At 38.5% G+C, this 24,239-nt stretch overlaps 3 protein-coding genes across 5 annotated transcripts; all 3 read right to left on the minus strand.

The window, feature by feature from the left end:
• Window positions 1-2,343: 2,343 nt before the first annotated feature.
• LOC112564387 (putative G-protein coupled receptor F59B2.13) lies at window positions 2,344-23,942 on the minus strand. 3 transcript variants are annotated; one of them, XM_025239161.1, is made up of 2 exons: window positions 23,717-23,942; window positions 2,344-4,129 (listed from the first exon to the last, which is right to left on the minus strand). In XM_025239161.1, exon 2 carries the CDS (start codon window positions 4,098-4,100, stop codon window positions 3,135-3,137), a length of 966 nt encoding a protein of 321 aa, XP_025094946.1. In that variant the 5' UTR covers window positions 4,101-4,129; window positions 23,717-23,942; the 3' UTR covers window positions 2,344-3,134. The 3 variants fall into 3 exon arrangements, with proteins under 3 accessions (XP_025094946.1, XP_025094945.1, XP_025094947.1); XM_025239160.1 differs by lacking the exon at window positions 23,717-23,942 and adding an exon at window positions 6,405-6,570; XM_025239162.1 differs by lacking the exon at window positions 23,717-23,942 and adding an exon at window positions 6,401-6,570.
• LOC112563957 (putative G-protein coupled receptor F59B2.13) lies at window positions 11,554-12,504 on the minus strand. The gene has a single exon (XM_025238435.1). It carries the CDS (start codon window positions 12,502-12,504, stop codon window positions 11,554-11,556), a length of 951 nt encoding a protein of 316 aa, XP_025094220.1.
• On the minus strand, window positions 20,492-21,466 carry LOC112563958 (neuropeptide receptor 22-like). Its single transcript, XM_025238436.1, has one exon. The coding sequence runs from the start codon at window positions 21,464-21,466 to the stop codon at window positions 20,492-20,494; it is 975 nt and encodes a 324-aa protein (XP_025094221.1).
• Window positions 23,943-24,239: the final 297 nt, after the last annotated feature.

Consider the following 24,239-nt stretch of genomic DNA (forward strand, 5'->3'; position numbering starts at 1 on the left):
TATTTATCCATAGCATTTTCTTATATAACACAAATTTATTATTAAGTTAAATAGATAAACCGTATTATTAGAAACATGTCTAACATTTTATGAGCATTTGAACTGTGTCTCAAACATGCAGAACTTAAATAAACATCAATGTCAACAAAAAATTACATTAATCATAAAAATTTCCTTCAAGCAAGATTGATATTCGTTGCCTGAGCTAGGAAAAGGTTCGTAAAAGTACAGACACTGTCTTCTGAGCATTTCCGAATGTTTACAAACAATAATAAAAATTACCTGCTAGAGGGTCCGACTCATAGCTGTACAGTGATTGTCACCAAGATACAAGTTCTAACATCAAATATCATTACTCATGTATCAGAACATTAATCTTTCTCACTTCTTATAACATAAAATGTCAAGATATCCAAAATTTGCCATAGTTTCAATAAAACAAAGTTTGATGTTTGTCAATGTTTCACTCCTTTTTTGTATTGGTTCCATTCATCCTTCAAATAGAAAGCATGTGCACATCTTAATTTGTGATTTTGATTTAATAAATTTGTTTTACGTCTTTCAGGTTTGTGAGGTGTATATTGAATAAACAATCCTTGTATGTTATGTTAAGGAAACATGAAAAACATTCCTGCTTTTTATCTTTATTGGCATCTATGCAAGCATGCATACGCTGCCAACGTGAAGTAATAAAAGAAATAAAAAAGCAGTATACTTTATATAATACTAAATATCACAATGCTTGAAAAAACACATGATTACCAGCTCTAGCAATACAAAATGTACAAGTGTAACCTGATGTTATGGTGATTCCAGATTCTATACAGCACAGACATGTTGCTGTTATGATCCTAATGCGATTACTTGGAGAGGGTGGCTTCCTGTTGGAGATGTACCCTGAGCTGTACTCACGTAACGTCTGTTGTACCGTTGTTATTGGTCATAGTGTTGTTCTGCTCAGTGTTGGTCTTCATTACATGTGCGTTTGTCAGTCTGTTGGTAAGGCATTTCTTACAAGACTCATGGTGTGAGAGTGGCGGATATGAAGGGGATGGACGTTGCATGCTTTGCTGCACCATAATAGTCAGTGACCATGGAAAGCTCAATCATTTATTTCATCACATAATGCCAAACAGAAATGGTATTATATAATTCCTGTAGGTACTTCAATCAATAACAAAGTTGAATTTATTGAAACTAAGTCTTTTTAATGAAGTACATAAAGCAGGTGTCAAAGATATTTGTCATTCATAGAAAAACCTGTCTTATGATGAAGAAATTGGAATCAGCATTTACGTACATTGTTTAGAATATCCTCTACATTATAAAATATTGATCAAAGGTATTTCCTTATAGAATACAAATTAATAACTTAGTTAAATATCATTTAGAGCCGTGGTTCATAATCGGGGTTCTATCGAACCCTAGGGGTTTGGTGAGTCGGTCTCAGGGGTTCGGTGGAGCCTCCGCCACGGAGGTCAAGACACACCCGACTGATTATGTAAATTTGTGATGACACTAAAGAAGGGTTCGGTGAATGTGCATATGAAACTTGTGGGTTCGGTACCTCAAACAAACCATTGATCTAGAGAGTATCAGAAAAACCCTATTTTACCAGGATTCTTTCAAACATGCAAAACTTAAGCAACCATCAGTGTCACAAGCAAAAAAAACAAATTTTATATTTAAGCTAAAAAATTATTTCAAAGGTACAGACACAGTTTCGTAGACGTTTCCAAATGTTTACAAGAATAATAAAAAATGCCCAGGGAAGGCTACCTGCCAGACCTCGCTGTTGACAGAAAACTTTCTTCAGTTACACCTCGCAGTTAACAGTGAGAAAGTAGGAAGCCGTCCTGTGTACATTACAACAACAAAAACATGTTTTACATTTATTTGCGTAAATTGTCTGTTCAAGAAATATTTACACTAAATCAAACTGCTTTGTTTCCCAGTCTCTTACTTATAAGAAATATGACTCCCAGAACCTTGTCACTATCTTAAATTATTATCAGTAAATAATAAACCAGATTAGAGTAAATGTTTTTCTCTAACTCTCAATACACACACCAGCGAAAAAACACACACACACACACACACACAGAGAAGATACAGTTTTTTAAGAGTGCGATACCTATTAAAGAAAAATGTAAACATGAAAAGTAAACACATGTTAGTATGTCTGCTGTCACCAAAGGATGCTAACAGAAGCAGGGTGGCACTGGCAGGTCGCAGGTCGCAGGTCGCAGGGTAAAGGTCGTTCATAAGCAGACCCACAGATTCCACGTCTTCAAAGATTTGAGACTCGTAGTCGCTTGTAACCACCTTTATAGGGAGGGCAGAACATGGTTCTTATAGCCAACCTCATTCATCGGGTCACGTATAGTAGACTGCGTTTTCTATAGTGTGTTTACGAAACTAACAACTTTTAATCAGGCTTACACAAAGATCATTACTTATCTAAATATTAATAACTATAAGTTAACGAAACTTATGTTAGATTGAGAGAACACATCTAGAAAAAGCTGCTGTATGTCCCCGTGTGAATGTATATAGAATGTGTATATTACCTTACTCTCTACCTGCGCGGTCACCTGATGTACAAGTAGGCGAATGTGTAATTCTTTCTGTCCTTAACACACACACTGACACGCTATCACAATGACCATGATGTCATGTCATATCACAGTGACTAGCACACGTCTTCACACACACAAAGTCGTTGCAATAATAGAGGGAGGAGGTCGGAAAGAAAATAGGGATCTGCTGTTCATACCTATGAGGTTTCTATACACAGCTGTCCACAGCTATCACTGTAAAGCGACTGTCACCACTACACAGGACTAAGAGTTCTGACATAATCACGCATGTTTCAGGACGGTAACGTTTCTCAAGTACTTTACAAAGGAAAATTGAAGAAATCGAGAATTTAATCAACCATTTTTCTAATGATTCAGACAAAAAAAACAAACAAACGACTAAATGGATGTCTGAAGAGGAATATGCCACGAAGCTTTTAACTAAGAAATAATATATTTACATGACAATAATGCACATTTTATAAATCTGATAGAAACAGTTTCCCTCAAATACAAAGGATACCTAGAATGTCAAAATGATGTACATCTACATAGCTACTCTTTATCTCTTCTACGTCTGCAGGTCAAACATTTTCCGATCAGCTTTTTAAAACGAGAACGGAACTTCTTGGAGGCAGCAAAGTATATCACAAAGTCTACAGCGTAGTTCGCTTCTGATAAAGCTACTGCTGTATGCGTTAACATTGTAGACGTAAACCATTCATTCACTACGTTGAATGGTACCAAAAGGTAATACAAGCACATCGGAGCGAAGGTGACAATGACGACGATTGCATCCCACACCACCATAACAGAGAGGGTGACCTCAACTCTAGTCTGCGTTGTCTCCCTTGACGTAACCGGGGTTGTCCTTACCATGGCTTCGCGTGCCTTTCGTTGTCGCCTGAGACTGACGATGATGAGGCAAGGAAAGATGAGGAGGAGGATGAAGGGAAGAAAATAGTAGATACAGGCTTTAATCCAGTGCCAGTAGTTTGTGACGAAGTCAAGAGAAGACTCCGGATAATAACAGGATCTCTCCTGTATGTGGTCTATTTGAATGAACTCATAAAGATGACACAAACACAGTATCATCCCCAGTAACACGGCGATGAGAATAGCTCTGTGCTTGGTGAAGTAGATTTTCTTCTTGAGAGGAAAGCGAATGGATAAAAACCGTTCCAAACACACCAGCACCAGAGTCCAGTTGGCGTAGCTGCTGACTAAATCTACAAACACATCCACTTTACAAACAAAGGTATTTAATGTCACCTTGTAAAGGTATATCTGGTGAGATATAAGCCTCAGTACCAGAGCCAGCAGGTCAGCTACGGCCAGCAAGGACATATATAAGGTGGCTGTAGTGAGGGTCATGGATGTGGCTACTAAGATGCAGGCGACATTGCCAGGCACACCCACACCTACCAGCACCCAGATGTACACTTTGTAAAATAGAAACTGAACGGTCCACTGGTATTTGTAGAGATCCCATTCAGTATCGTTTGTGTTGTTCATAGTCATGTTGCTGTAGTCACGCAGAATACTGAAAACTAATCAAAGCAGAAATGGTATACATTATTCTCAGTAATACAAATAAGTCCGTTAGTTGTTCGTCTGTAATGTACTTTACTGAAGCTGGTTTGGTTTTTTTTTTCTTGTTTAACATTTGTCATTTATTTTATCACCTTCAACAAATGTAATTATGTAAATGTCTTGTATAAGGTTAAGTTTACTTCACCATCAATCGCTCTTTTTTGTCCATTTTTAAATGATAATCTTGGTCAAAGTTCAATACTTAATCACTGTTTACAACATTTCAATCTGCATGTGAAAATGTTCGAGATTGATTTTTAAACAAAGACCTCTCATAGAAGGACCTGGAATACAAAGAACCCATCTAAAAAGTAAAGCAGAAGAGTTTAAAGCACAGGAGGAATGAATTCATTGAGCTATTTATAAAACACTAGAAGGACTAATATGGAAAATTTTTTAACAGCATAGAAATATCTGTACTTTTGTAAAATAATCACAGCTCAGCACAGAAGATGCATCAGTCTGTGGGAATAGTGAGCAGACTAAGGACCATGAAAGGTTCAGAATTATATTCCAGAAACAGAAACGTATCGACTTAAAAATGTCCTCGGGTTGTGTTTTGCAGAATTAATGACAGTATAAACATTTCTCTAAATGTACCACCATAAACACATTGCACTATAACAAAGACATCCTTCCTGGAAAAAATTAAACATCCCAAAAAATATTAGGAAGGTAAAGAAAGAACAACAACTCTCTGTCATGAATGATGTCCTAGGGATGGAGGGACTACAGAAGACAAAAGACAAGTGACTCCAAAACATCCTCCAAGTACAACCCTGTGAGTCACGACCTCCTTCATTAAGTTTATTTTTTTAACGAGTACATCTCTTGCCTTGAATCTCTGAACACTAGTGACTGTACAGAGGACGGTAGTCATCCTCCAGGGATAACAGGAACCCATCATTGCAACAGCAAGCTTGCCTAAAATCTCGACGAGGAAGTCTGAAAATGTAGAACTGTCTGGCAACCTAAGTGGACGTCCTGTCTACAAGACTTGCTAATCACCGCCAAAGACAAGCACAACTGGCGAGCTATGCCCGCGCGGGTACAGAGACATTGCAGCGAGCAGCAACGTACAAATGTTACTAAAGTTTTTTTCTACTGAGCTGTTAAGCAATTCCAACTCATAAGAACAAGAAGTTTTTCTTAGTCTTTTTTTTTTCTTTCCTCCAGGTTGCAGTCACTGCAGTGTGTCGTGCTGACTCAGTCTCTAGTCCCATGGCCTCTCTACCTGCCCGCACCACAGGACGATACACAGTCCCACAAGACGACTCTTGTTTGTTGTGAACTTCTTTTGAAAATTTTTTCAAGAAACATAATCTGCCGTTCGGCTGACCGTTATGCAAGATGTAATCCTATCAATGTCAGTGTTTATGGAAGACAACAAAGAGCAAGAAGCACTGCACTGTCAACAAAGAGCACGTAGATCAAAACAGAAGAAAAACTAAGCAAAGCTCCACGTCAGACACCCTCGTCCCGTGCTTCTTGTGTACAATATATAGTCGTTGAAGAAGATAAGGAAAAAAGAAAAGAGCAAATTTTATACCACCTTTTCTTGCTTGGTAGTAAACCTCAATGCTCTAAGCCAGTGGTTCTAAAAGTATTTCGGACTGCGGACCACTTTACTTAAGTAAAAAATATGACGGACTACCAAGGCCTAAAATCACTCTGTAATATGAATTTCAAATTTAAATTGCCGCATTTGTTTCATTACAATTCAAAACTAAATGTCCTTTAGTGACAGTAGTATAGTTATAAGTTGACATGAAACTACCTCGTTCTTTGTAATTAAAATGTTATAGCGAGGAATGCATCACTTTAAACATCACTTTGCTGACATATGACGACTGTCAGCCGCGGACCACCTGACTTATGCCCGCGGCCCACTAGTGGTCCACGGACCACACTTTGACAACCACTGCTCTAAGCACTACAAAAGTAGAATAACAAGTATGAAAACTACAGAAAAGAAAGGGAGTGAAACTAAGAAATAAGGCGAAAGCTATAGCAAGAGATTGAAGTAATTGCTAGTGGACAGATACACGAATGGATGTGTACATGATTGGATGACCGGATGCTTGGATGCAGACATGCAGACATTAGAAACACTTCTCCATCAAACAAAAGGTACATGCAGAGACATAGTGTCTTACATCTTATTCAGGAAAAGTCAAAAAGATTTTATCGAGCAACGGTTAACCTATCACCTAATGCAGACAACATACTCACGAGCACTGATGTGGGATGGTGTTGTGGGTCTGAGTGTAACAGACCTGCTCCAACAGCAGCTACTGCACTGATGCTCGCTGAGCTCGTGCACGGAAACGCCTTTATTGCTCTCCACTGAAATCAGCAAACAACACTCGCAGCATCACCTCGTGCAGTCAGTGCATCAAATTAACCACGTGATCACCGCGCGCTGCTTAATGTGTCCGCACCTCAGTCTGCCTGCGTCATACAGCGTTTCCTCAAATTTTCTACCGACAACCTTCCTGTCGCTGCTGTGTATGAGCAATAGCAGGGTAACACCAGGAGATTAATGTACATCTTATTTGAAATGCTGAAAACGGCATTGAAAACAGACAATGTCGACAACACTTAGCATCCATGAAAACAACGATCATCCCAGCTTATTACAGTGATGTAGAACTATCTTGTCTTTGTAACAGATTAAACTAAAACTAAAAACGAAACTAAAAATTTGTTTTATCCTTGCTGACTGCATAACAGTACAAAAAAACTATTTACACTGTCTCTATATTTCTGCAAGCATTGCCGCGCTTCTTAAATACACCGTTAATTAAAGCCTCGGTTGACCTAAAACTCCTCCATATACAATATATATACAACCATTTCCTGTCATTTTTAATACAAGAGGGCGTTTTTTATATGAGATAATTTTTAAAAAGCCAACAGTTAAGAGTTAAGCTCCATTAGCTGTGGGTATTATAAACATCAACATACCAGTTATCAAATGGAGATTACCTATGTATTTAGAATTGTCTTTTCATGACGACTTATTATAAATATCACTTTTAAATCACAATAAAAAAAAACAACTTTTCGTCATTCGGTCAGAGCATATTTCTGTTTTGTGTGATGGAGAGAATAATGTGTATTTTGTGAGGATAAACATAATATTTACTTTGAAAAGTATGTTATAAGTATATTTAGTAAATCAGTATTTGAAAGGAAGTACTTAAAATATGGTGTCTTCAGGCAAAAGTACCCAGAGCAAAACTCGTTTCTTTTTTAATTTGGATATGTTTGTTCAGTAAGTCTTTTAACAAATCAGTTTCTTAGTCACTTGGGTATAAAGTCAGTGTTGGTAGAGACTATTTTCTTATATTCTTTTGTACTGTTTGTACTATTAATTTTGTGTGCTGGTACCTAGTTGTAGAGGGAGTTGTAGAGGGAGTAGTTTCGGGCCAGAGACAGAATATGTTTAAGAATATGCATTGTCTCTTGTAGCAGAGGATGATGATGTGGCAGATGAATATCGTATATGAAATGTAACAAAAACTCAAACGACTGATGTAGGCAGTAAGAATGTTTGGCTCTTACAAGGGAAACGGAAGGAAACTCTTCTTGTCAGGAGTTTTATACACAATAAAATTAAATTTAAACTCAATCACACCTGCCAGTAAAAGTGCATCCCTGTCTTTATGTCTCACCCACTTAAATCAGCAGAAGCACCCAAGCGAAGGCGAGTCACGTGATGCTGTTAGTGATTATCAGCATGAAAAGATAAGACTCACCACATGCGATACTCGTAAACAAATTCGTGTCTTTTAAACCATTACTGCCTGTACTACGCTCATCTCAAGCCTCTCCTTCCCCCCGTCTCGCCACATTACTTTTATTTCATGCACTGTGTAACAACTCATACCTGCCAGTTCCAGTTTTTACACCCCATGAGGTGAGGCAGATGTTGAAGAACAACACGAAGAGCAAAAGATAGTTTACGCGATCGCAGAACGTAGCAGTAAGCGTAGGCGGAGCGGATAGCTGGTGGCTAAAGAAATAGGGTTCGAAACCGTATGTGTGCAAAATAGAAGGTTCTAAACTCGTGACACCTAGCTGTGAAGTTAGTAACTGACTCCTAAGAGGTTTGGTAAAGTTAAAGTAGCAAAACCACAAAACTTTGCCCTGAAGATAAGGAGCGTTGTGATACCCCAGTCCCTCCATGAGAGTACAATCATCGGATTATCTTGACCTTTACCATAAGTTTAGGCGAATTTACTAGCGTACTCACAATGAATCACTACATAAGTATTCACAAATACCACGAACAAAATGGCATCCGAGGTAATGTGGAGACGACAATTAGCAGACTTGTTTATTAAAAGAAAAGCAGACTGAAAAGAATTTCAGTAGAAAGAGACGAGGACGGGTGTGCAGCTTGGGTACCAGCACTAACTACGACTATATTTAGTAGCATCCTGTCCTGACAAATCTGATGTAAGGTAAACGTGAACACTCGAGCCAAGAGGTCTGTGACCCCGAACAGGAAGCTGTGTCAGGTGGCCTTAATAAAGGTCATTAGCCTGGCTGTGATAATGAATGCGATATTGTCAGGGGCGCCGCCAGCAACAAAGATCCTACTGACAAATATCCTTCCATAATGTTACAACAGTCATCACAAAGGTGACTGTTATTATGTGGCTCTTATTGTGGAGACACATCACACTTTTCAAAGTTCAGATGAGCTTAGCAGACTTGCCATTAGTCACCAGCGACCTTTGGTCTCCCACGTCAACTGCAGTCACAACTACGCAGTAAGTCGGTCAATATGTTCATTAAAAATGTCGGTAATTGTGTGCATCTATTTAAGTTCCTTATTATGTTATTTTGTTCCATTTAGGACTCTTTTAAAATATTAGAAAAAGTATGCTTACTCTTGTTGCTCTCTCAATATGTTTTTCATAAGGTAGCGTTTACTTATTCCTTTTCCACTTTTGTTCAAAAAAATCAGCCAATGTAAGGGTCTGACACTAATTTAACTTTGAAGATAATTAATGTTTGAACAGTACATTTAGAAAATAGTGACAGGAGGGCATCTCATTTAAAATGCTGAAGACGGATGGAAAGCAGGCAACTCAAAGTATCAAACGGAGTTAGGTGACAAGGGCGAAAAAGTGGAGAAGTGAGTGGGGGGGGGTGTAATTTGTGTTTTACGCCGTGTCAGCAACTAAGGCTATATTACGGCAAGCAGCCAGCCCTGTAAACAGAAGGAGAAGTGAGGACGATGTATTTTAGTGTTGCGATAATACATTGGAGGATAACACTGACGATAATTAACGTAAAGAACGATAAGAACGCCACAGTCAGTGATGCACAACAGTGTTGTCTTTCGAGGAGATTAAACAACTCAAAGTTAGCTTTCATCACTACTAAATGACTACATGGTGGTGCAACCAAAACTATATTCTCACCATGTTCTACTCACTCAGTCTCTACATTTTACTTGTCTGCAGCAGTACGCTGCCTCATTAAAATCTTCATTTACCGGAAATAGTTTTCCCGCGTGCAATTAGAGGCCATTTTCTGTCATTTGTATTCCGAGGGCGTTCTTGTACAGAAGCAAATGTGTACTGAGTTGTCTCCCTTTGAGTACACGAGCTTTGTAATTATTATTATTAGAAACACACACCAACCAATCAACAAAGACAGATTACTTTTTGTTAAGAGTTTTCCTTTAATCACGACTTATTGCGATTGCATTTTGTTAAAGTTTTTTTTAATAAATTAAAAAAAAAGACCAAAAGAAATTTTTCAGTATTTTTTGCGTAGGGAGTTTGTGGGTTGGGCTGAAATATAAAATTTTGGAAGCTCACTGGCAGATGTTTGTAGGGTTATGTAGTGCTTAAAGACAAGATGTGCTTTTAAGATATTTCTTACAAGACTCAATGGTGTGTAAGAGGCGGATATAAAGAGATGGAAGTTGCACTGCTTTGCTTCACCATAATAGTCAGTGACCATGGAAAGCTAGACCATGCATTTTGTCACACAATGCGAGACACAACACGGTTTTATACTTTTATACCTTAATCAGTAACCGAAATCAATTCGTTAAAACTAAATCTTTTTAATGAAATGTACGTAAAACAGTTGTCAAAAAATGAGACATCTCACAAACACATGTATAGAAACTCTCACAAACATGTCTCGCGTTTAAGAAATAAAAATCAAATATTTTTACACTGTTCAAAATGTCTAACACATCATAAAAATACTTATCAATTGTCTTTAATTAAAGAACACATTACAAAGAACTGGTTATTTTATAATTTAAAAAACTGATTCTTGAGTTAAATACGATTTAGAGATTATTATTGAATAATATAATACTTTCTCTAAGCAAGAATAATATTCGTTTCATAAGCTATAAAAATAATCCAAAAGGTACAGACACTGTCTCGTAAGCAATTCCGAATGTTTACAAACAGTAATAAAATTCCCTGCTCGAGGGTCCAGTACACAGCTGTACAGCAATTGTTACCAAGACACAAGGTGGTGAGTTCTAACATCAGATATAATTATTCATGTGTGAGAACATTAACTCTTTCTCACTTCTTATCAAACAAAATGTCAAGATATCCAAAATTTGGCTTAGTTTTAATCAAACAAAGTTGAATGTTTGTCCATGTTTCACTCTTTTTTTTAATTTACTGATTCAATTCATTCTTTGAACAGAAACCATGTCTAAATCTTAATTTGAGATCTTAATAAAATAAATTTCTTTTACATCTTACAGGTTTGTGAGGTGTGTATTGAATAAACAATCCTTGTATGTTATGTTAAGGACATGAAAAATATTCAGGTTTTTATCTTAATTGGAATATATGCAAGCACGCATACACTGCCAACGTGAAGTAATAAAAGAAATCAAAAAGTATATACTTTATATAATATAATTTTTAAGCAGAATCGCTTTAAAGAAATGAATAGATCGGTGTAAAACTTCCTCGAAACTTATCCACTTAGTTAGCTAGCTGTCTTGCCATCACATTTAAAGAAATAAAACTTCACAGGTAGTCACAATATTAAACAATCTTTGACTTAGAGAAAACCTATTTTTCTTAAGTGATGCATGGATGAGTAGACTATAAAAGCACCCAATCGCAGTCAGCCACGTTTAGCATGCCCAGTGAAATATGACCAGCAAAATGCTGCTAATAAATATAGAGAATGAACATTGAAGACTTGAAGAGGAATATACCACGAAGCTTTTAAGTAAGAAATAATATATTTGCATGACAGTAATGCACATTTTATAAATCTGATAGAGACAGCCAGTTTCCCTCAAATACAAAAGATACCTAGAATGTCGAAAAAGTCTACATAACTACTCTTGACCTCTTCTACACCTGCAGGTCTAACATTTTCTGATCAGCTTTATAAAACGAGAACGGAACTTCTTGGAGGCAGCAAAGTATATCACAAAGTCTACAGCGTAGTTCGCTTCTGATAATGTTAATGCTGTAAGCCATAACATTTTCACCGTAAACCTTGTGTGAAGGCTACCATGGTTCAATATGTCGAATGGTTCAATAAGGTTCAAGATGCAGATCGGAGCGAAGGTGACAATGACGACGATTGCATCGCACACCACCATGACAGAGATGGCGACCTCAACTCTTGTCTGCGTTGTCTCCCCTGACTTGTCCGGGGTTGTCCTTACCATGACCTCGCGTGCCTTTCGTTGACGCCTCAGACTGACGATGATAAGACAAGGAAAGATGAGGAGCAGGACGAAGGGAAGAAAATAGTAGATGAAGGTGAAAATCCAGTACCAGTAGGTTCTGACGAAATCAAAAGACGAATCCGGATAATCACAGTATCTCTCCTCTCTGTGGTCTACTTGAATGAACGCATAAAGATAACACAAACACAGTATCATCCCCAGTAACACGGCGATGAGAATAGCTCTCTTCTTGGTGAAGTAGATTTTCTTCTTGAGAGGAAAGCGAATGGATAAAAACCGTTCCAAACAGACCAGCACCAGAGTCCAGTTGGCGTAGCAGCTGACTAATTGTACAAACACTTCCACTTTACAAGCAAAAGTATTTACTGTCACATTGTGAATGACGATCTGGTGAAATATTAGCTTAAGTACCAGAGCCAACAGGTCAGCTACGGCCAGCATGGACATGTATAAGGTGGCTGTAGTGAGGGTCATGGACGTGGTTACTAAGATGCAGGCGACATTGCCAGGCACACCCACACCTACCAGCACCCAGATGTACACGTGGTGAAATTCATACAAAATGGTGCTGTAGTAGCTGAATTGTTCCGGTTCAGTATCGTTTGTGTTGTTCATAGTCATGTTGCTGTAGTCACACAGAATACTGAAAACTAATCAAACCAGAAATGTCACACATTATTCTCCGTGATACAAATAAATGTGCAATATTTTTAATGTCTAGTGTTCAAGTCCGTTTCTATTTCTTCTGTTACAGACTTCATTGTTTTTGTTGGCTTTTGTTTGTTTGTTTGTTGTTGTTCTTTTTTGTTTGACTTTTTCTGCTGTCTTTTTATCACCTTCAAAACAAGTAATTATGTAAATGCCTTATATAAGGTTGATTTTACTTCATCATCAATTGCTATTTTGGTCTATTTTTTAAAACGATAATCTAGCTCAAAGTTGAATACTGAATCACCTTTTACAATATTTCAAACTGCGTAGGACTGGAAAGATTCTAGGATGCACCTTGAAAAAAAGTAAGAGTTTGTTCTTTGCAAAGTTTGTGACGCCTTTGTCCCGTGTTTCTTGAGTTGAAGAAGAAGATAAAGAAGATGAAATGAAAGATACGCAAACCTGCTTCATAGCAAACCTAAATGCTCTGAGCACTACAAAAGCGGAATAACAAGTTTGGAAACTACACAAACAAGAGGGAGTGAAAACGGAGAAATAAAAAGAGAACTATAGTAAGATACTGAAATCATCATAATGAACAGACAGATAACTAAATGGACGTGTACAAATGACTGGATGACGGCACATGGTTGGATGATGGCATGCAGAATTAGACACAGTTCTCCCTACTAAGTACATCTGATGACATACTGTCGTACATTCAATTAGGAAAATTCGAAGGTCAAAGTAAACAAGAGGTTTTAGCGAGCAATGTTTAACCTATCACCTAATTAAGACAACATACTCACCAGCACTGATGTGGGATGGTGTTGTCGGTCTTTACAGTAACTAGTGGCTAAGACTGCTCACACTGTTACAGACCTGCTCGCTGAGCTAGTGCACGGAGACGCCTGTATTGTTATCTTTTTACTCTGAAAACACCCACAGCATCACATGGTGTGGTTACTTAACTACTGGTTGTTGAGCTCGTGGCCGTACAACGTTCATTGGTCTCCACACACAATCACCTCGTACAGTTAGGACATCAAATTAAGCCTCTGCACACAGGGAGCCATGCTCCATTCTCCCGCATCTCAATCTGCGTGTATCAAAGAAAATTTTCTCTAAATCCTTCAGCGACAACCTTCTTGGACTTGTGGTACTGTGGTCAAAAGTGGAAGAAGTAGTCAGGTGACACACAAAGAACTCCAAATTGTCCTACACATTTATTCATAATTTCTCTCGATATTTGCCTTCTTGTTGCAATGTCCATGACAGTAGAATTCATGAAGGTCGGTTTCCAGACAGTAAACGTATTTGCAAAATTATAAGAACTACGAAAACAAGGCCAAGTAATCTCAAACCCCTTCCCCCTTCGTCTCTTCTTTACGTTCGAGTCTGTCCCCTCTTTCCGCAAAATTTGCTTTTACTCCGTCGTCCATTGACCGGTTTTTTCGTTGGGTTTCTATCCATTACTCTTGCCTATTGTGGACGACAGTCAGCAGGTCCTGTACAGGTCGACCAGTCCAGTCTTTGACCTTCGTAAGCCAGTTCTTAATTTCAGCACTGCGGCGTCTACCTCCAGGGTACTTTGCAGGAGAGTCCTTCACAAGGTTCGGATCACATGACCAGAGAAAATCAGGTTACGCTGCTTGACTGTTGTAAATAAAGATTCTTGGTATCCTACAAGTGTTCTTACATCTCGGCTAAAGAAATAACAGTAATGCTCTGTGTTTGTTTTTCCAAATTCAAAAACATGTGTGTACTTTGCAGACAAACAATCTTGTTGACTTGTATTTTCTTGCTAAAATAATTCTTTTTATCACGTAATCAAACTCAGAGATAAAACAGCGAGCTTACATTCTTAATTCAGTAATCGTCGTTAAATAAGAATTAACAACAATTAAAAAGTCAGACAGTATTTCTCAAAGTTGTGCTCAGACACGAGTACAGACCCACTTACAGACCAACAGTCACTGATAGAGCGCCTGGGTGCTGGTCCATGTAACACTTACACAAGACAGCTTCCCGATGGTGAAACAACTCTTGAGTACAGAGATGAAGAGGCTACACCGAGGAATTTATAGGGCTAAAATAATATTGATGTTCAACGAGATAAGGTCAAAAAAATAAATAATTTCTCCAACAGATATCACAATATTGTGGATGTCATAGTCCTCACAGCATTTAGATAATAGGCTTGCCAGTCCTCTCAATCACGAGGAGAGAGCAGACTAAATGTCACATTAATATGTCTGGTTGTTATCTTTCCTCCCATCCAAAACACTACAAAACACAAGCATAGAATAACAAGAAATGCAAAAAGAATACAGCTCACAATATAAGTTAGTTTCGATAAGCAAAACCACGTAACTGTCTGCTAATACATCCATACATACATCAATCCTAACCACTAGAGCGACTGCGTGTATACAACTTACACGTGTACCTTGAGCCACCACGCATGCGCAAACCATACCAAGACGGGTCATCCCCGCCAAAGACATCGGGGCACGCGACACTACGTATCGAAGACAGGGCTGACGGTAGACGTCCACCTACCCGCAGCTTGAGTGCAGCTTCTCCCTCTCCCCGCCGTTACCTCCATCCCCTTGTGGACCAACACATTGTAAGTCAGTCAGTGCTGCTGACCACAACTCACAACTAATCGACATTTAGTTGGGGTGTGAGCCACCCACTGCCACACGTACCCCACGTTTCTGACATTTTACTGCTTGTTGTGAGCGACCAGCAATAGAAAAACTGTAATATTCCTCTTTTATTTATATGTCAACATATGCATCATATGCACCTAGCATATTGGTTATTGCGTTTCCATGACATTAACTTTTTGAAAGAGAATAATGAATGTGAATAATCAGATTAACATTTTAACATCAGCTTTTGTATTTTATTTGAGAAAAGAATGAATCTGTTGGAACTTAGGGTCCTTTGTTAGCGAGAGGCTACACAGATTTGATAGTCTGTTGATTTTGACATCGAATCAACTACTGTTCTCGTAAATCAAGATATAAAACCTCAAGAGCGTTAATTTCTTCATTTTGGGTTAAGCACCTATGGACAACTGTGACACGTAAAAAGATTGTCAAACGACTATTGCTGACACAAACAATCAAAGGATTTTAATCTTGAGACGGAATAATGCTGTCGAACAGGAAAAAAGAAAAGCAAAATGTTTGTTGTTTTTTCCTTTAACAACAGTTTACTGGATGTAAATACAGTGTTTAGTGTTTCTAATTCGAATGTTAACGACGACAGTGTAATAGGAAAAGAGCTTTAGCAATCGTTTTCATGCTTAAGAAAATTCATTACAAAGTAATTAAAGAATCATCTGTAACAGTATTACAAAGCACGAAAAGATACCGGCGTATTGTTCTTGCATCCACTCATACAGCTGAACTGATATTGAAAAGTAAGAAAATGTGTTTGAAGAATACTGAGTGAAAGCAAAGACAAACCAGTTTATCATTAGAAATAATCTACAGCATACAACGCACAAGAAGAAAAAGATCGTATCTTACAATAAGATTTTATATGTTGATAATAAAAGGCTGATATACTAACCTTGCTAAAACAAATCAAAATATTAGGTTATTTAATGTAAGTCTTCTCTCTTTGTGAACCGTGGTTGTGGAAACGTAGGATGAATTCCAGATCTGGTATTACGGACATTTTGATACATTCAACAGTCCTGATATATTTTGGCAGCCATTACACCAGGCCCAAGCGTTCTGGCTGAAGACGGCGCTTTCGTGAATAAAGTTCATCCCACGGTCTGGACGTCCTGTAGGGCTGGAGGTGGTGTCTATGCAGCTGCTGTCCCCGGTCCATCGTTTGGCTGTGATGTTTGCCTCGCTTTCAATGTTGCAGGCTGGCGGTGTAACCATGGACATGTACAGGTGGACTGCTTGCTGTCTGTTTGCCGAGACCAACGCTTAGCCTCTTTCAAAGTTCTATGCTGACTAAATGTGACTAAACCGGAAGCTTTGTACAAACCTGCCTCGTTTTAATAGTTAACTGGTAAAACTTCGTCTGCCAGCAGTCCAGTAATACAAGTTCGTGGTGTAACTGCTACAACTGTACTTTTGAGACAGACACGTGGTCGTGACTGCACCCTCCTCTAGACCCATACAGACCTGCTCGCCATGTAATGCTGCTGAACATCACAAACAACCAATCCACCTTCAGCTGGCGTGTGAGACAACCTCTTCTACACTCGTGATGTGTATTGTGAACCTTTGTGTATTTAGGAAGCATTAATAATGGATGTACTTTATCACACCAATCATCAATCAGGCTTTCATGATCACAGGACAGAGAATTTCAGAAATTGCATTTTGATATTATTTTTGTTTCTTCTTTTTATTTTTTTATTTTTTCGATTGTATTCAGAAAGCTGCTTTTATTAATACAATCTTATATCTTTATTGCTGAACACCAAACTGTCATGGCTCGGGTGGGTCTACAACACACTCGCACCAGACAAATACGTGTTCTTTCAAAAAACACAAAACGATTTCATGAGGCTGCCCAAATCGTGTTATTAAGTTGTCGAATGAATCAGGACTTGACAGATTACAAGACACATGCATACATAATAACTCGCTTCAACACAATATTCTCTCGGCGACACACAGCTAACGATAGCTACAATGTTACATCCGGGGCTTTTCCCCGATCAATCACACTTAGTCAACTCTTGGTCCAGGTCACAAATGTCTCTCTGCAATCTGCATTTACCACATTCTGTATTTTCTGTGAAGTTCCGTAAATTCTGTTGTAACATTCTGATTTCATCACTCAGGTCGTGGATTTTGTGCTTCAGTTCATCGTGAAACTTCTGAAGAGTTGATTCTCTCTGCATCGAATGCTGTAGTGTTTGTGACAGGTTGAGCCTTGGTCATCTCAGACTCTACATCATGACCAGTAACTTCCCTTCTAACATTTCCTTGGTATGGGTGACTTGCCCTCTATCTTGTCTGTTCAAGGCTGTACACACAGCAGTGTGAAAAAGATTGAACTGTAGTGAGTAAGATGTAAACATCGCTTGATTTCATACTTTGTCTTGTTTGAGTTGAGGCTATATTGTAAAGTCACCTTTAGAAACAGATGTGAGTCTTAGACACTTGACACCCTTAAATTGTTACATTATGTAACTACTTTTATGCGAAAACAAAGTTCTCCACAATGTCTTCATTTCTGGCGCACGGCAAGTCGCTGTGGTCAAAGGAAAAAAAATGCTTCGTCCATTCACCATTTATTACATTTATTTTTACTTCAAATCTAAACAACTTTTGCTTGTCTAAACATTATCTATATGACATCGAGTGTTGTGGTATAGATAAAATGAATTTCTTGTCCATACTGTCGCGAAAATAGCTTAAATACCTAGAGCTGTGAGTGCTTCGAATTATGGTGTGGAGTTTGTCCGCCAGCGAGTCACCTCCCTTAACTTCTGTACCACGTGGCACGCATCGTGCCGGGGCCTAATACACACCATCTTGGTGAAGGATCTTATCTCTCCCATATTTTGTAATCACTTCTTATGTAATTCTAACCTACTTGACCAAAACATGAACTTGTCTTTATCTGGACTATGAGGAACGCTGGCGTCCTTGAACCTGACAGCTAAATATTCGTGTTTTAGATGTCACTCTGTTCTGAAATTCATCAATTATGTTGTACTGATGAGCATTGAATTATTGTAGTTTGTAGAAAACCTGATGTTATGGCGATTCCAGATTCTATACACCACAGACACGTTGCTGTTATGATCCTAATGCGCTTACTGGAGAGGGTGGCTTCCTGTAGGAGATGTACCCTGAGCTGTACTCACGTAACGTCTGTTGTACCGTTGTTATTGATCATATATATATATCAATTATAATTATAATTATGTGATAATAACGTTGTTCTTCTCAGTGTTGGTCTTCATTCATATGCGTTTGTCAGTTTGTTGGTAATACATTTTTTACAAGACTCAGTGGTGTGTAAGTGGTGGATATGAAGGGGATGAGAGTTGCATGCTTTGCTGGACCATAATAGTCAGTGACCATGGAAAGCTCAATCATATATTTTATCACACAATGCCAAACAGAAATGGTATTATACAATTGTTTTAGGTACTTCAATCAATAACAAAGTTGAATTTATTGAAACTAAGTCTTTTTAATGAAGTACATAAAGCAGGTGTCAAAGATGAGACACCACAGGTTTTTCGTTCATAGAAAAACCTGTCTAATGATGAAGAAATTAGAATAAACATATATGTACATTGTTTAGAATATCCTCTACATTATAAAATATTTATCAAAGGTATTTTCTTACAGAACACAAATTAATCACTGAGTTAAATATTATTAAGAGATTATCAGAAAAATTCTATTTTACAAGGATTCTTTCAAAAATTCAGAAGTCAAACAATCATCAATGTCACACACAAAATTACAAAAAAAATCATACAAATTTTTTCAAGCAAATTTGATATTTGAGCTACAAAATGATAGCAGAGGTACAGACATTGTCTCGTAAACGTTTCCACATATTTACAAGAAAGACCAAAAATTACTATGCAAAAGGTTCTTGCCAGACCTAGCTGTTGACAGAAAACTTTCTTCGGTTAAACCGCGCAGTTACCAGTGAGAAAGTAAGAAGTGGACCTGTGTACATTACTACAACAAAAACATGTTTTACATTTATTTACGTAATCAAACTGCTTTGTTTCCCAGTTTACTATTTTTAAGAAATATGACTCCCAGAGGCTTGTCACTATATCAACTTATTATTAAATAATATTAAATAATAAACCAGATTAGACAAAATGTTTTTCTCTAACCCTTAATACACACACCAGCGAAAACACAAACACAGAAAATACAGTTTTTTAAGAGTGCGATACCTATTAAAGAAACGAGAAAATTTAAACATGAAAAGTAAACACATGTTAGTATGTCTGCTGTCACCAAAGGATGCCAACAGTAGCAGGGTGGCACTGGCAGGTCGCAGGTCGCAGGGTAAAGGTCGTTCATAAGCAGACCCACAGATTCCACGTCTTCTAAGACTTGAGACTCGTAGTCGCTTGTAACCACCTTTATAGGGAGGGCAGGATATATAGTCAACCTCATGCATCGGGTCACGTATAGTAGACTGCATTTTCTATAGTGTGTTTACGAAACTATCTACCACTGACTGTCAGGCTTACACAAAGATATTGATTGCTTAGCTAAATATTAATAAGTATAAGTTAACGATAATTATTTCAGACTGACAGAACACATCTAGAAAAAGCTTATGTATGTCCCCGTGTGAATGAACAGTATATAGAATGTGAATAATGCCTTACTCTCTATCTACTTGGTCACCTCATGTACATGTGTGTGTCTTTCTGTCCTTAACACATACACTGACACGCTATCACAATGACCAGCACGTGTCTGCACATACACAAAGTCGTTGCAATAATAGAGGGAGGAGGAATGAATGGAAACAGGGATCAGCTGTCCACAGCTATGAGGTTTCTATACACAGTTGTCCACAGCTATGAGGTTTCTATACACAGTTGTCCACAGCTATGAGGTTTCTATACACAGCTGTCCACAGCTATCTCTGTAAAGCGACTGTTACCACAACACAGGACTAAGAGTTCTGACATCACCTATATGTGATGACACTCATGTGTCAGGACAAAAACCTTTCCCAAGTACTTTAAAAAGGAAAAATTAAGAAATCGAGAATTTAATGAACCTTTTTTCTAAACAGACAAAAAACGACTAAAACTTGATGTCCTAAAGAGGAAGGAATATGCCAGGAAGTTTGTAAGTAAGAAATAATATATTTACATGACTGTAATGCACATTTTATAAATCTGATAGAAACAGCCAGTTTCGCTCAAATACAAAGGATACCTATAATGTCAAAATGATCTACATCTACATAGCTACTCTTGATCTCTTCTACACCTGCAGGTCAAACATTTTCTGATCAGCTTTTTAAAACGAGAACGGAACTTCTTGGAGGCAGCAAAGTAAATAACAAAGTCTACAGCGTAGTTCACTTCTGATAAAGTTACTGCTGTAATATGTAATATCCACACCGTAAGCAATTCGCTAGCGGTACCATAATTCACTATGTCGAATGGTACAATAAGGTAAAAGATGCAGATCGGAGCAAAGGTGACAATGACGACGATTGCATCGCACACCACCATGACGGAGATGACGACCTCAACTCTTGTCTGCGTTGTCTCCCCTGAAGTGTCCGGGGTTGTCCTTACCATGGCCTCGCGCGCCTTTCGTTGTCGCCTGAGACTGACGATGATAAGGCACGGAAAGATGAGGAGGAGGATGAAGGGCAGAAAATAGTAGATGAAGGTGTTAATCCAGTACCAAGGATATTTGGTGAAATCATCAGGAGAATCCGGATCTTCACAGTCTATCTTATCTTTTTGGTCTATTTGAATGAACGCATAAATATAACACAAACACAGTATCATCCCAAGTAACACGGCGATGAGCATAGCTCGCTTCTTGGTGAAGTAAATTTTCTTCTTGAGAGGAAAGCGAATGGATAAAAACCGTTCCAAACAGACCAGCACCAGAGTCCAGTTTGCGTAGTTGCCGACTAACTCTACAAACACATCGGCTTTACAAACAAAGGTATTTACTGTTACGCCGTTAATGTACATCTGGTGAAATATAAGCTTAAGTACCAGAGCCAACAGGTCAGCTACGGCCACCAAGGACATGTATAAGGTGGCTGTAGTGAGGGTCATGGATGTGGCTACTAAGATGCAGGCGACATTGCCAGGCACACCCACACCTACCAGCACCCAGATGTACACTAGGTAAAATTCAGACAAAATGGTCCTGTAGTGTTCCAATGGATCCGGTTCAGTATCGTTTGTGTTGTTCATAGTCACTGTTACCGTAGTCATGCAGAACACTGAAAACTAAACAAAGCATAAACGTTATGCATCATTCTCATCAATACAAATAACTTTACAAGATTTGTAATGTCTACCGTTAGTAGTGCGTCTGTAATATCACTTCACTTTCACATGTTTGACATTTTTCATTTTTTTTTATCACAGTCAAAAAATGTAATGATATATATGTCTTGTAGACGGTTGATTTTACTTCCATCCATCGCTCGTTTTGTCCATTTTTTAAACAATCATGTAGGTCAAAGTTCAATACTGAATCACAATGTACAACATTTCAACTTGCGTATGAATTAAAATGTTCTTGATTGATTTTAAATAAAGACCTCTTATATAAGGACCTGGAATACAAAGAACCCATCTAAAAAGTAAAGCAGAAGAGTTTAAAGCACAGGAGGAAGGAACTCACTGAGCTATTAATAAAACACTAGAAGGACTAATATGGAAAATTGTTTAACAGCATAGAAATGTCTGTACTTTTGTAAAACAATCACAGCACAGCATATAAGATGCATCAGTCTCTTGAAATAGTGAGTTGACATGGACCATTTAAGGTTCAGAATGATATTCCAGAAACAGAAACGTGTAGACTTGAAAATATCCTCGGGTTGTGTTTTGCAGAATTAATGACAGTATAAACATTTATCTAAATGCACCACCCTAAACACATTGCACTATAACAAAGACATCCCGAAAAAATACAAGGAAGGTAAAGAAAGAAAAACAACTCTGTCATGAATGATGTCCTAGACCTCTGTGATCAAAAAAGGGGGAGGGAGGGACCAGGCCTGACGAGAGGGGGGGACAGGGGGGTCTGGTATACCCGGGCCCGCGGCTGTCAAGGGGGCCCGGCCTTGGTCAGTGGATGTTTTTCTTCTTCTTCTCCTTTTCTTTTTCTTTTAAAGAAAGGTCTAAGGACAGAACACCCAAGCATTACACATGCAGAAGTTGAGTTTGAGTGTAGATATTGAGATTCGAATTGTAAACATACATTAAATACTGGGAAAATAATTTACGATTACAAGTACAAGGGGCCCGGAGAGGTCTGTCCCGGGGCCCGAGCTGGCTCTCGGCGGCCTTGGGAGGGACTACACAAGACAAAAGGCAAGCGACTACAAAACATCTTACAAGCACTACCCAGTGAGTCACGAACTTCTTCATTAAGTTTATTTTTTAACGAGTACATCTGTTGCTCTGAATCTCTGAACACTAGTGACTGTACAGAGGACGGTCGTCATCCTCCAAGAACATCAGGAACCGTTCATTGCAACAGCAAGCTTGCCTAAAATCGAGATGGGCAAATGTAAAACTGTTTGGCAACCAAAGGAGTGTATGTCGTGTCTACAGGACTTGCTAATCACCGCCAAAGACAAGCACAACTGGCGAGCTATGTCCGCGCGGGTACAGAGACATTTCCGCGAGCAGCAACGTACAAATGTTTTTCTTCTGAGCTGTTAAGCAGTTCCAACTCATAAGAACAAGACGTTTTTCTTAGTCATTATTTTTTCTTTCCTTCAGGTTCCAGTCACTGCAGTGTGTCGTGCTGACTCAGTCTCTGGTCCCATTACCTCTCTACCTCCCCGCACCACAGGACGATACACAGTCCCACAAGACGACTCTTGTTTGTTGTGAACTTCTTTTGAAAATTTTGTCAAGAAACATAATCTGCCATTCGGCTGACTCTTGTGCAAGATGTCATCCTATCAATGTCAGTATTTATGGACGACAACAAAGGGAAAGAAGCACTGCACTGTCAACAGAGAGAACGTAGATCAAAACAGTAGAAAAACTAAGCAAAGCTCCACCTCAGACGTCCTTGTCCCGTGCTTCTTGTGTACAATACATAGTCGTTGAAGAAGATCAGAAAAAAGAACAAATTTTATACCACTTTTCTTACTTGGTAGTAAACCTCAATTCTCTAAGGACTACGAAAATTGAATAACAAGTCTGACAACTACACAAAAGACAGGGAGTGATACGAAGAAATAAGGCGAAAACTATAGCAAGAGATTGAAGTAATTACTAGTGGATAGATACACAAATGGATGTGTACATGATTGGACGACCGGATGCTTGGATGATGATGTGCAGACATTAGAAACACTTCTCCATCAAAAAAAGGTACATGCAGAGACATGCTGTCTTACATCTTATTCAGGAAAAGTCAAAGAGATTTTATCAAGCAGCGTTTAACCTATCACCTAATGAAAACAACATACTTACGAGCACTGATGTGGGATGGTGTTGTGGGTCTGACAGTAACTAGAGGCTACAGACTGCTCACACTGTTACATAACAGACCTGCTCCAACAGCAGCTACTGCACCGATGCTCGCTGAGCTCGTGCACAGAAACGCCTTTATTGCTCTCCACTGAAATCAGCAAACAACACTCGCAGCATCACCTCGTGCAGTCAGTGCATCAAATTAACCACGTGATCACCGCGCGCTGCTTAATGTGTCCGCACCTCAGTCTGCCTACGTCATACAGCGTTTCCTCATGTATGAGCAATAGCAGGGTGACACAAGGAGATTAATGTACATCTTATTTGAAATCGGCATTGAAAACAGTCATTTTAATGTGTGAAACGGAGATAGGTGACAGATAAGTATAGAAGTCATGACTTAAGCATTAAATAATGAGATATTACGAAGAGTAGAATATCGACAACACTTCGCATCCATCAAAACAACGATCATCCCAGCTTATTACACTGATGCAGAACATTCTTGTCTTTGTAACAGGCT

This window comes from Pomacea canaliculata, linkage group LG5, assembly GCF_003073045.1.
Source record: "Pomacea canaliculata isolate SZHN2017 linkage group LG5, ASM307304v1, whole genome shotgun sequence".
NCBI classification, from domain to species: domain Eukaryota; kingdom Metazoa; phylum Mollusca; class Gastropoda; order Architaenioglossa; family Ampullariidae; genus Pomacea; species Pomacea canaliculata.